This window comes from Monopterus albus, unplaced genomic scaffold (assembly GCF_001952655.1).
Source record: "Monopterus albus unplaced genomic scaffold, M_albus_1.0 scaffold258.1, whole genome shotgun sequence".
In the NCBI taxonomy this organism is placed as follows: domain Eukaryota; kingdom Metazoa; phylum Chordata; class Actinopteri; order Synbranchiformes; family Synbranchidae; genus Monopterus; species Monopterus albus.
Genome location: NW_018128138.1, coordinates 227,704 through 241,336, shown reverse-complemented (window position 1 = coordinate 241,336; position 13,633 = coordinate 227,704). Strand labels below are relative to the sequence as shown.

The 13,633-nt window shown below is 43.6% G+C and overlaps 1 protein-coding gene across 1 annotated transcript; it reads right to left on the bottom strand.

The window, feature by feature from the left end:
* Nucleotides 1–1,716: 1,716 nt before the first annotated feature.
* foxa1 (forkhead box A1) lies at nucleotides 1,717–8,472 on the bottom strand. The gene is made up of 2 exons (XM_020621382.1): nucleotides 8,158–8,472; nucleotides 1,717–5,797 (listed from the first exon to the last, which is right to left on the bottom strand). Exons 1-2 carry the CDS (start codon nucleotides 8,221–8,223, stop codon nucleotides 4,643–4,645), a joined length of 1,221 nt encoding a protein of 406 aa, XP_020477038.1. The 5' UTR covers nucleotides 8,224–8,472; the 3' UTR covers nucleotides 1,717–4,642.
* Nucleotides 8,473–13,633: the final 5,161 nt, after the last annotated feature.

The following is a 13,633-nucleotide window of genomic DNA, read 5'->3' as shown; positions in this document are numbered from 1 at the left end:
GAGGCCGGCGGAGAGAAGAACAAATCTGGGCTCGAAAGACTCACGAAGAAGAAAAGAAAAAAGGAAAATAAAGAACTTGGAAGAGGAGGAGGAGGAGAAGAAGAGAAGCACAGGAAACACTAAATATCCGAAACCAGAAAATAACATGAAAAAGGCAGAAAACCGAAAACGGAGGAGACACAGAAACACAAACAAACAAAACAAATGGCAAAGTAGGAAACAAAAACAGCAGCAGCTGTTAAAATGGTGGGAAACAGTAAACCAGCAGGTTAGGGCTGATTTTTATTTCTGAAAATATTGTTTTATTTTCTCTGATGACTTAAATTTGTTTTAATATCATTAATGTCATTTGAACGTGTCTCTTCAGGATCGAACTGGACACATTATTTGTTTTATGATACCGAACTGGACCCGAAGTGGAAAAACCACTTTCGTCTTACAAAATCATCCCAAAGCTGGAGAAACGCGGTTTTAATCTGACAATGACTTAATTACGTTTCCATTACAAAAGATTTTGTCTGTTTGAACAGAAATGATCAGATTTTGTCCGATAATCGGTTCAAGTGCAACAACAACAATCATCATCATCATTTAAACGTGACACCAAGCAGAGTCGGATCATTTTTACACACTCTCTGGCCTCAGGACTGAAACCAGGACTTTCTAAAAAACTGATCCTGCAGCCTCGTCCACTTTAACCTGACAAAGAAAATCAAAGATTCCGTTTTTGTGCGGTGTTCTCCTGCTGCTGGGCCGAGTTTACTGTGGCTCCCTCCAATATAAAACGAAACTGTTCAACATCTTCAAGGTGCCCGCCTCAGTGTTTGTCAGACTCAGAGTTTGGACGTGTTATCAAATGTCTTTTTAAATTTAAAAGTGGCCCCATGTCCCAAAGTTTCTCCACGTTTCATCAGTGCTTAATCAATAATTTATTGAAAATACCTGATCACTGCTGCTTCTCCATCAGTGAACATCTGGAAACATCTGCACCAACAACTTATTCCTATTTAGCTTGTCCAGTAAAAACTATGTATTTCCACAGATCTTCAGATAAACAGCTTCCAAGAAACGTCTTCAGATAAAAAACCAAAATCTTTCTGTTCCGTGGATGATGCCAGGTTTTCACAGGAGCTTTTTGCTCGGACGCCTCAGTAGTGGAGCAGGTGGAGATTTGCTGGATCTGCACATTATCAGAAAGTGGAATAATTCTCACACAGTCTGATCAGCCATTAATATCTTAAGTGATTAATCACTAATAAAGTCATTAGTTACGACTTACAAAAACTTTATAAAGCACAATGTCAGAAAGTGGTTTCAAAATATTATAATCCTCTTTAAACACGACGAAATATTCCTTAATTCAACACTAAGTCAACCAGATTTTTCAGACGCAGTTTGCCTCCTTAATAAATGTGTAAATCACTAATAATCACGTTGTTAATTACAGCTCAGCTTTGGCTCCCAAATATTCGAATCCACCCCAAAACAATAAATGATAAAATATGAATTGAACTTTGGCTCCATAAATGCCCTGGCAGGGAAAAATCAATAATCAACCAATCAATCAATGTCCAGTGCTTCTTAGTTTTATTTGAAAATGACAGAATAAGTTAAGAACATGCATCAGAGTCAAAAACCAACGAGGAACAAACACATGAGGACGAGCTGATGTGTGGTTGGGGGATAGATGGCAAGCTGTACAGTAAAACTGACGTTTCTTTCTCCAGAAAAGAGAAGAAGAAAAGACCTCCCACTTCATTCATGCACATGATAGTAATCAATAATCTGTGAATGAACATGAACAGAAGAGTTCAATAAATCAGATGCATCAACAGTCAGAAAACTGTCAGGAAGCGGTTTCTCCTTTTACACACAGAGTGAAGTCACCAAACAAAGATCTTTTAAACATCCACCAATAACTAGTGGATTCATCAATAACTCTGATTATTGGTGAATGATTCCCGGGATTTTTCAGATGGATATTTTCAGGTTTCATTAATTAAACAGTTTATTTGGGATAATGTGAGAGAACAGAAATGATTGGCTAACAAGGTAATACACTTGTCTTTAGAGGGTCAACAGATGATGATTGATTAGGAAGTGGAGCGAAGCTGATCGGTTTCACCATCTTAATGTGACGTGTTGGCATCGAGCATAAGAACTGAATAAATAAAAACAGCAGAGGAAAAAGTTTGCCTTGTCCTCATTCAGTCAGTGTGCTCGGTGCCTGAGTGGAAACCTGTTTGAGTCCGACAGTGTAAAGACGATCATAGCTGTCACAGCAACGTGACGGACGGAAACGCCACGTGGCGTCGGCTCGTTTGGGCAGAGTCGGAAAAATGAGGCGAATAATCGGTTGGGTTTTCTGTGTCCGAGCGTTTCTGCACATTTAACCTGCAGAGCGGAGCTGACCTTGCACGTTTGTTTTGTTTTCAGCCCAAAGTAAAGCCGCCGAGCTTCTGTTTGTCTCTGCTCAGCTCCTGTCAGTCACTGACCTCATCTGATGAAACTGGACCGAACCGGAACGTAGAAACCGACGACGCTGCGCCGGGAGACAAAAGCTCAGCTGCTGGGAAACAGATGAGACGGCAACAAACGGGCAGGGAAATCTGCGTTGCAGTCATTTGGGTGAACTGACCCTTTAAGTACAGCCTTTTTATCTGTCCAGGGGTTTCTCACTCTGAGGGTCATGACCCCTCAGGAGTTCAGCAGAGAGGCAGACGAGGTCGTGGGAGAAATAAATTCCCATCATATCGCTGATCAAATCAATTCATTACAAGCTTCATAACCTGGAGCCAAGTTTGTGTCTGTAAACACCTGCAGCTTGTCAGCATCACCATGACAACCACAGTTTCATCGTCACCAGGTGACCTCTGACCTCTGAGTCACCAGGAGACAAAACCTAAACCTGTCATTTAGACTCAGATGCAGCTCACATGTATTGTCTGTCAGGTATCTTAGATGAGTAGTTCACCCTCGGGGGTCAATAAGCCTGGGGGCATCTGGAGATGATTAACAAAGTTGTAAATAAAAACCAACAGGTTCTGCTGCACAAACAGAACTTTCCAGACCTTCCTCCAAAGTCTGTTGCTTTTTGTGAGATGCTGAACATTTCCCTCTTCGTGTCTCAGAGTGAAGGTCGAACTAACTGAAGGTTTGTGAGGGAACAGCTTCGTTTGAGAGTCACACACCGACAGCGTTTGTGTTCATTTACCTTAAGGTCCATCCGTTCTCTGACCGCCATGAAAGAAGTGATGAGCAGTCTGCAGGACTCCTCATGTCTCACCTGCCTCACCTGAACGCTGCAGCCAATCATCTGACAGTTCCCTGAGTTTAGTCTGTAAGACAGCGCCTCCGCCCAGGTAAAAGTATACCCCTGTTGCCTGAAGGACAAACTCGGGAAGTGAAGTCCAGCTCTGTGGAATAATTCTGGACAAATGAAGAAATTAAAGGCACAAAAGCTCCTGATCAAATGGAAAGAACACGCTGCGCTGACTGTTCTCTGTTGTACCGATCAGTGTTCAGGTCTGTGAACAGGCAGGCTGCTCTGAGGTGTTGCAGTGTGTAAATGGACCTGTCAGACCTTCAGTGACACTTCCTGCCTCTGCCTGAAACCTGTTCCTGAGGACGCTGTCCTTCCCGGACCATGTGGACCTGACTTGTCCTGTAACAGACCTGCAGTAATTTTCTTGCCCTAACTATGAAAGTTCATATAATGGTTCCTTCTGTTTCTACATGGTCTGAACATCCACAGCTGAAAGACAAGTTCAAGCTACACCTACTTTCTCACATGCACTGATCTTACCAATCACTCAGAGGGGTGGCTGTGACAGTGTCAGTAAGGAGGATCCTACCCCAGAGTCAGAGGCTCTGTAGATTTTGGGTGTTGTAGATTCAACACGCCTTACATCTGTAGCAGGACTTTTAGCAGCTGGATCATGCTGAGTTTCTGCCATGAGTCAACACAAACTAATAAAGTCTTCCTGACTGTTGTTGTTCTTTTAGAACTCATTAACTCTTGGATGATGTGCTGCATCCTCCACCCAACCTCTAAACCCTCACAGTCCACCTCCCTGCAGGCAGCAGCAGGCACTGGGTTATGAGTCTGGATCAGTCACAGGTTGTGACATGTTGCTGTAAACTGTTTTTAGAGCCCTGGGTCTTGAACTGTCCTGTGAGCAAACACTGAACCCGAAGGCTCTGGAATCACTGATCTGTGAAGCAGAAATGTTTGTTAGTTATATCTTGGTGACCCACTGGCGGGCTGCTGACTCCTGAACCACTGACATAAAGTCACGTCTACACTTTGCACTAACCAACCAATGTGAACACACTCCTGGATTCACAACTGACTGATGAACCTGGTCTGATTTAAATATAAAGGGTTGGAAGTTTTAGCCTGACCTGTTTGCGACTCAGTGTGTAAAGGAGAAAACAGACCTGTAGTCAGTTTAATCAGCTGACAGATAACTGTTTGTGTCCTGGTTTGGTCACAGTGCAGGAGTTCAGAAACCAGTAGACCAGCAGCAGAAACCAGCAGACCAGCAGCTGCAGCAGCAGGGTCAATCTGGTTCAGCTTCATCACAGTCAGACAGGAAGTCCAGGACAGCTGCATGCAAAGCGTCCAGACATGCAGTGGGTACTATGAGGTGTTGAGGAGCGGTCTGGGATACACCCCCTGGTAGTAGGAAGCCTCCAAAGACTCCATGGTCCTACCCCCAAGGCCAGACGCCCCCCCAGTGCTGTAGGAGGAGTACTGCAGCGCCTCATAGGCCTTCAGGTCCAGTTTGTGCTGCTGCTCTGAAGAGGACATTAAGTTGTTGATGGAGAATGGGTGGTTGAAGGAGTAATGGGGGTCTCCTTTGATGTGCATCTGGGACTCGTGTGACATGGAGTGGGGGGGCAGTGACAGAGAGGACAGGAGCTGGGAGCTGGATACCTTCAGGTCTGATGTCCCACCAACACCTCCCCTCAGGTCCAGACCAGGAGGTGAAGCCGTCTGGCTGGAGGAGGGCAGGGAAGAGTCCAGAAGTTGTGGAGATTTGACAGAGTCCTCTGAAGGAGATGTTCCTCCTCCACCCTGCTCCTTCCTTCCATCTGATTTTGTCGACATCTTCTTCTCGCACTTGAACCTTTTCTGGCGCCGCAAGTAGCAGCCGTTCTCAAACATGTTTCCAGAGTCCGGGTGCAGGGTCCAGTATGAGCCCTTCCCTGGTTTGTCCGGCGAGCGTGACACCTTGACAAAGCAGTCATTGAAGGACAGTGAGTGCCGGATGGAGTTCTGCCAGCGCTGCTGGTTCTGTCGGTAGTACGGGAACAGGTCCATGATCCATTGGTAGATTTCACTCAGTGTCAGCATCTTACTGGGTGCCTGCTGGATTGCCATGGTGATGAGTGAGATGTAGGAGTAGGGGGGTTTGGCATGTGGGTAGCTCCGTCTGAATGCCTTGTTGTCACGGGCTCGGTTCAGTCCACCGCTGCCGTATGCCACCCCAGTGCTCATTGTGGGACTCATGCCACCATATGGGTTCAGGCCCATTGAGGCCTGTTGTGCTGATACTGAAGTCATACTAGATGGACTCATGGCCCCACTCATCGAGGCCACGCTCCCGCCCAGACCCGGCATGGCTGTATGGGCTGATCCTCCCATTCCCCCCATTGGGGCAGGGCTCAGACCGGTCCCAGTGTATGACATGTTGAAGGAGCCTGATGTGGGCCCACTGCTGGACATGTAGCTTGACATGGAGCCCATCCCGAGACCAGAACCCATCCCACCACCTGCCATTGGAGAGTACACCTGCAGAAAGACCAGAGACTGTTAGACCAAAAACAGAACCAGTTATGAGCAGAAACATGACCAGTTAGACCAGAACCACTTAGAAAAGGAGCAGTTGAAACAAAACCCATCCCTGCCATCCGGGAGTCCACTTGCAGACCAGAGCAGAGACAGCGCCACAAAATGGTAGACCAGGACCATTTAGACCGGTTTAGAACTAGTTTTGGCTGGTCAGGTGTTTACACTGGACTGGACCTTCAGGTCAATGTTTTCTTCATAATCGTGGATCAGTATTTGGTTGGTTTCATTACTGAACTTGCAGCATGAGAATGAAATGAAATGATTGACGCTGGCTTGTCAGTGAAAAGGCATGAAACCCCATGTTAATAATAATTTTAATTAAGGTGATTAGTGTCCAATCATTTGTCTATTATAAAGAAAAACCTTCATTTGAAATTCACCCTTTTATCAATAAATTCAATCGATTTTAAGCCACTGAAACATTTGATAATTATCTCTGGCCCGTCAGTTTAACTTGTTATAAAAATACCTGGCATTTTTATTTCCAATAAAATGTAACTATTGAATAAATAACATTTGATCGATACAAACGTTAATCATGAATTGAAATTAAAAGATTAAGTGAAAGAATGGTCCTTAATTTACATGTTAAACATCATCATTAAATATTAAGGCTTCAAAAATAAAAGGCTTAAAGTTGAATGTGTTTTATGTCTGTAAAAATTCTCTAACTGACCGAAACTCATTTAATATAACGACGTTCAAATTTCCAATGTGAAGTTAATTAGAGCTGTGTTAATAAGATGCATTTTAGGTTAAAACTTTGCATAAATAATCTCGTTTCCGACATTTTCATCATGGATTCAGAGCTGATCTGAAAACAGCAGAGGCCACAATGATAATAAAAATAATTAAAAATACAATAAAATACAGGAGTCAAATTTTTCTGTCGTTTATTAATTTCATTCTAAAGAAAATGTTTTATTTTGACCTGAACTAAAACCTTTCTGTTTTCTGAACTGATTAAATATCACGCTCTGCCACGTCAAGGCACACATTTTTATTTTATACAAATTTAATATGATAAATATATTAGAAGATGAACTGTTCACACACGGATCTGAAGTAAAACATTTGTCCCATTTAAAACGTATTTCAGCCGATACCATAAATAAAACGGTAAAATACGGTGGAATAAACCGGATGCTTTCACCTGTAGCTGCGCCGTGAACTCATCAAATGAAATCAGCATCTTGTTTGGTTCAGTTCTGTTACAATAACATCTCAACCAGGATTCTAGTGAACGCGTCTCCTAACTTGTTATTAAAACGGCAAAAGTCTGTTTCTGTCTCATTTTATGAATCGTGTCGTTGTGTGGTTATTGTGAAATAATGCGCGTGATGAGTTGTTGAACAGGACCCCGCCTGTCTCCTAAAGACTGAAACCACAGCAGGACACCGCGGCCTTTAAAACTTCATTTTATGACTCAGGAGATAAAAAATCAACGAGCCTTAATTTATTTTATTCGTTTCCCTGAAGCTTCATTTTGCCATAAAGTCGGTGTTTGTGGTGCGAGTCTGGACCAAATGTGAAACGTGTTAACGCTGTTTGTTATCGCTCAAATTAATCCAGTTGGTCCAACATGTTTATCTCCCTCTTTTGCTTTTCTTTCTCTTTTCTGCTTTCTGTTTTGCTCCGATGTAAATTTCCACTCAGACTTAAAACAATCTCGTCTTAACAAAACAAAAACCCTTTTTGATGATAAAACATAGTGACTTTAATACAGTTACACATTTTACCGTCTTCCGCCCTAAAACCTCACATTTTATTGACATTATTCGACCTTTAACATCTTAAACTTTTTGTCTTTTTATCCTCCGTTGCTGTAAAATCGCGTTTTTAACGCGCTGAAGTGTGTTTATTTCCAGACCTGCTTCATAAACGGAACAAACGAAGAGTTTATTTTACGCGCTGACCACCAACATTTGCGCACATTACTGGGCTATTTTCCGTTTTCCTTTGTTCTAAACGTTAATGAGTGTTATCCTCCCTTTTTTATTTGCAAAACCGTTTTGTTTGCCAAAAACAAAACTTTTGGTATCTAACAGTCCAGAAAGACGCGTTTCTACTGCAGATTATTAACAGTTTTAACAATTATTTAAAAAGAATCCGGATCCACCCTGTCAGAAGATAAACAACGACGCCTTGATTAATGATCTTCCTTCGGGACATTTCCGGGACAGAAACTGATGAAGTTGAACTGTCGTTGCAGAAGAACTTTTCCCTTAAATTCTAGATTGATCACGGCCTGACCCAGACCCGGTAAGACACCACGGTAAGGCGGACTGAGAGTGACCGACCTCCTCGCTGTAGTATCCGCTCCAGTCCGGAGCTTCGTGTCCTTCCATCTTCACCGTGCCCAGCATGACGGGAGCCCGCAGCCGGAACACGGATCCTGCAGGTCCCGCTCCCGGTCTCCTGATCCTGTGACCGTGTGTCTGTGTGCCCGAGTCCTGGTCCAGGGGTAACTGTTCCGAGTCGTGCCGAGCCGGGCCAGGAGGCGCAGAGAGAGGCAGAGTGCTAGCGAGGAGGAGGAGGTGCTGGTGACCTGCGGGCTGATGTGATCCTCCTCCTCCTGCAGGTCCAGCCCTCCGGATCTGATCTCCTCCTCCTCCATGTTCCTGTGGGACCAAACCAGCCCATCATAAACTGGATTTTTATGTTCTACTGGTCAGGGCCAGGTTTTCCTGTTACATCACTGTGAAACTGAATCATGTATTTATCTTGAAGCTACATGAGCTCAGGTGTTAACGATGTAATCAAGGTGCTTCGTCTAGAGCCGCACAACAAACAGTGATCCAATACCTTTACTTTATTCTTTAAAGAATAATTAATTCTTAATTAACACAAGGCCTCAGATCCGTCCTGGCCCTGCTTCTTGCTCCATTTTAAAGGTTTTTACCTCATTGTAACTTAATAATCATGCTGCTGTGATTTCTTTTCACCTGAGATATTTAAATCCACAGTTTGGACTAAATAATGAATTGGAGAATATTAACAAGTTTTAATGGGAAAACACGCTTAACAACCTTGTGGGAACCTCTTAATTCATAAACACACCTTAATAATTTAAAGAGTTGTTAATAAAAATATAGTATTTCCACAAAAAGTTCAATAACCCTCTGATAAAGGCTGAAGACACAACTGGTCTTTGTCTCTCATTGTGCATGCCAACACTCATGAATATGCAGAGGCGCACTGCCCTGCACCCCCAGGTACACAGTCAAATCACTGTGGGAGTTCAAACCCTGTTCAGACCCTGACCACGAGTCTGGTGTTCACCTGGACTGTCTTGTTTTTGTTTGTGTTAGCTTAACTGGCGGCTAACACGGTCACAGTGGTTTTACATTGTTGTTACCTGGCACTAACTGTATAAAAGGGGTCTGAGTCAAATGTGATTACAGTCTGGCTGAGAGTTGGATAGTGTGTCGGTGTCTCTTTAGTTCCTCAGTCGATCCAAAATGTGGCAGGCTAACAGAGAAACAGGAGACAGGGTTATTGGTGGCAAGCTAACCATTAACACTCAGGTAGGCTGCTGCCAGGTACCAACAACAGTAGCCTACCTGTGTCATATAAAGGAATGATAAACAGTAAATATATATATATATATGGTGGAAGAAGCTCCAAGATATTTGAACCGGCTTCAGGGTTGTGTCGTCACATATTTAGGTTGTCTGAGCATGTTTGAGCATCAGATTTCAGGGGAGCATCAGACATCAGAGGCTGCAGAGGAACCTGACAGCAGCTGCACCCGTGAAGAAAGCTCTGGAAACAGTAAGAGGACCTTCTGTAAACCCCTGGATTGTTTGGTTTTACATACTGTATGTTACAATCCAATTAACGTGAAGGTTGTCCATAAATTTTTATTTAGTATTAATCTTTAATTCAGCAAACTCTACTGGAAAAAAAACACAACCATGAAAATGTAGGCCTAGGCTTAATTTACTGTTGTATTAACCCCTGACCTTCTCCTGAAATCGTCCTGTTTGGAAGTGAAAAACAAACCAGTTTTCCGCCACGTGTTCAGTTATTTCACTCCCAGGGAATATCTGTTTAAACCTGCCCCACTTACTTTTACAACATCAGCCTGAATCTGGTACTCTGAAGGAAAATGCAAACTTTAATGAGTTCACGGTAAAACAAAAAAGTGTATTTATTTTCTTAAGAAAATGTTTTTGATGTTGTTTTACAAACTCGTTGTTAAATGGCATCTCTCCCCTTCCATCCATCCATCCATCCATTTTCTTCCGCTTATCCGGGACCGGGTTGCGGGGGCAGCAGTCTAAGCAAAGATGCCCCTTCTCTCCCCTTGTTTCTGCTTAAACAGCGAGAGGTAGCCAAGCGTGTTGTTGCTGCTCAGTCTTTACAGCTGCGACTCCAGCACAGAACAAGTGGACTGGCAGAAGCAGCGCCATCAGTATCAGTCGATTTCATTGGCTCAAGATCTGACCTTTCATGATCAGACACTGTTTCTCTAACTGGTCCCAGGTCAGTTTCTGCTGGTCTTTATTCTGGTTTTTACTCTGCCTCAGTGGTTCCAGTCTGACGGTGTAAAGCTGCTAATGAGCGAGTAACAGAGCAGAACAGCCGATCACTGCTCACCATTATCACACTGGATTAACTGGATGAGCCACTGGATTAAAGGACACTTACACCAAAAGGCTGCAAGGACACAAAGAGGAGGAGGAGGAAAGCGATGAGAAATGACTTTATTTATCTTTAGTCTTTAGTCTTTTAGATGGAGATGAGTTTTCAGTGGAAGTTACTGGTACGACCTCACCCACTGGCAAGGTGGACAAACTGGAAAGCAAAAGGTCTGGCAACATTTGAAGTATTCTGAGCAACTTTAATTGCAACAATAAGAGACCAACACATTTGGGCATAAAGCTTTATGCACTGACGTTGCTTGGAACACTGCTTGGACCTTTTGCTTTGCAGTATAAAACCTGACCACACTCAGCTTCATTGACGAGTTGTTAAAACAGCAACTAACAGCAGCAAATGAAAACTCCTGGACATAGTCTTGAGCCTGGAACAACTGAATGTCCTGCTGCAGAGTCCGGGACCACTTGGGCCTCACTGCAAAATGTTAGACCTGACATGTAGATCAGGAGCTTTGCCTCAGAATGCTGCACCATTTGGTCTGTATCCAAGCAGTGGACCACTTAAATTGGACCAGAAAGAACCAGACTTATATCTCTGTTGCAAAGTTAAAGATGTATTGACCCCAGAAGTGTCTCACTAAAGAATTCTGGACCTTTTGGACCAGGAACCAGAATGTTTGGTCTAAGCAGACCTGCAGTGCCATTTAGAATTTAGACTACAGACTATATTTGGACTACAAAATTCTAGACTGGTTAAACCTAAACTAAGAGCCATGCTACAAATTCTGGACCTTTTGAACTGGTAACAGGAGCCCTGGTATTGAGTGAGGGACTAGTTACATCTTTCCTGCCTTTGCTACAGTATTTTGGACCAGTTGGGGCTGCGCAGAGCAGAGTTGTACACGTGCATGGCTAAGACCCTCAGAATTCATAGAACTGGACTAAGAATCTTGCTGCTTGAGTTCCAGACCACTTTGACCTGGGACAATTCTTGTATAGAGTCTTAAACTAAATAGAGCTGAACAGCACATTTTATAGGAGAATTCTGAGCCTGGTGGTCTCTGCAGAGTCTCAATGGACTGGAATAGATCCATTTCAGCAGCTTGAATCCAGTTTTGATCAGTCCCATATACAGAAGACTCAGCTGTTTCCTATCCATAGGGACAGAAGTAATCAGTCTCTGATCTACATGAGGGTCGATGAATTCCACCTGGAGGTGTTTTCACTTGACAGTGATGACATCTTTGTACAGCTCATGTTTGTGATTCAGGATCCTGAAGAGGCGGAGGTTCAGGGTTTCAGTGTGACTCACAGGACTGTAAATCCTGCAGCTGTCACACTAAAAGCTCCTCAGTAATAATTATCCAGTTCCAGCAGAAACTGACATGCCTGTCACCTGTCCATGACCTCCTCACACAGACTGACAGACTCCAGCAGACAGGAAGTGAGGTCACAGGGAGGGGACCCTAACAGAGACTAAACCTGGCACTGGACTTGAACCTGGACATTCCTGTGGCTCCCCAGGAAGGAAGGTGTGTTACATTTACTGAGGTTTCACAGTCTGGTGCGTTGTTTTCTCTAGGGTCCCCTTTGTTTAGGGCCCCTATGGGTGAGGTGGTCTACAGGAGTTGGTGCATCACTTTCTTTAGGGTCCCTCAGAGGAAGGTGCATTGACTTCTTTGGGTCCAGGATGAAGGTGCATCTGTAGGGTCCCCATGAGGGAGATGGTTCCTGGTGTTTAGGTTTGTCACTTTCTTCACAGTCCACAGTGGTTCAGGGTGAGTACTTTCTATTACGGGTGGCTGTGGTGCAGGAGGTAGAACAGGTCCTCCCTTAACCGGAGGGTCAGCAGTTTGATCCCCGGCTTCTCCGGTCTACATGTAATAACAACATGTATACGTAAAGAAAAAGCACCGTACGTATATGAGCGGTTTCAGTGGAGACAGGTTTCAGACGACCAACAGGTCAGAGATTCTTCTCCGTCATCAGGAGATGTCGCTCTGTCCTGCAGCACCACGGCAAGCCCAGGTATCCAGAACTGAAGCTGTTTTAGTGTCTGAGGCTTTTGGTCATGCAGTACAGCAGGTACGTGTCAATGTGCCTGATCTAGTTGTAACTGCAGTGAACAACAGCAGGAAGCCTCACACCCACAGTGTCAGTGCTTTATTCATCCACAGTGTTGTGCCCGACATTTATTCATGTTGGTTTATGTTCAAATTGTGCTTATTGAAACATATACATGTATTTACTCCCCATCAAAGGTTAAAATGACAAATTATTATTTTGAAATATTTAATTTTCAACCACAATAATTTAAATTCTTCATATATTTTCCTTTTAAAGTCTTAATTGTAACTTAAACTGTCAGATGAAAAGTAAAATATTTCCTCTGAAATGCAATGAAGTATAAGGTGGCATGAAAAGAAAATATCACAAGTAACTCAGAAGTGTACTTGAGTAGATGTACTTAGTTACTTTCCACCAGTGTTTTAATAAATCAGAACATAAGACAATGCATCGTGTGTGTGTGTGTGCTACAGCCTGTTATTAAAGGCGTGTCGGTGCCTTTGTTTCTCCCTGAACTCTTCAACTCTGTTTTATCGGCCCAGCCATCGACACACACGCGCTGAAATATTTTCTTTCTTCCTCTGCTGTCAGTCATCTACTGCAGTCCACAAGTGAGTGAGTTTACCTGGAGGTCAGACACTGTCTCACCTGAACACCGTGTGACCTCTGACCTTTGCTTTCATCTGATCTCAGATCAGATTATGGAAGCTGTCCTGGATGAAGAGCTCAGACAGCAACACCCACAGACTACCATCAGGATAAAGTGAAATCGAAGTTACGTCTCCAGATCAGTACTACAGTTCACACATTTGTCTACTGGAGGCGCTTAGCTGTGCGAGGACTTGCCAGGAATTTCCCCCCACCTCCCCCAAATTACAGAGGAAAAGACAGAGGACACCCCAGACCAATTTAAGTGAGACTTCTCTTCGGGACTGACAGGAATTGGATTAGATTATAGATGTATAAAGAACATGGTCTGATCATTTTTTACAGTAGGAAATGTTTCAGAAGGATGATTCACAGTATCTTGGAGTCATTCACCAAAATAAAACAGTCAGGTGACCAGGTGTTCAGGTGACCAGATGTTTCCATTTGAAAACCAGGA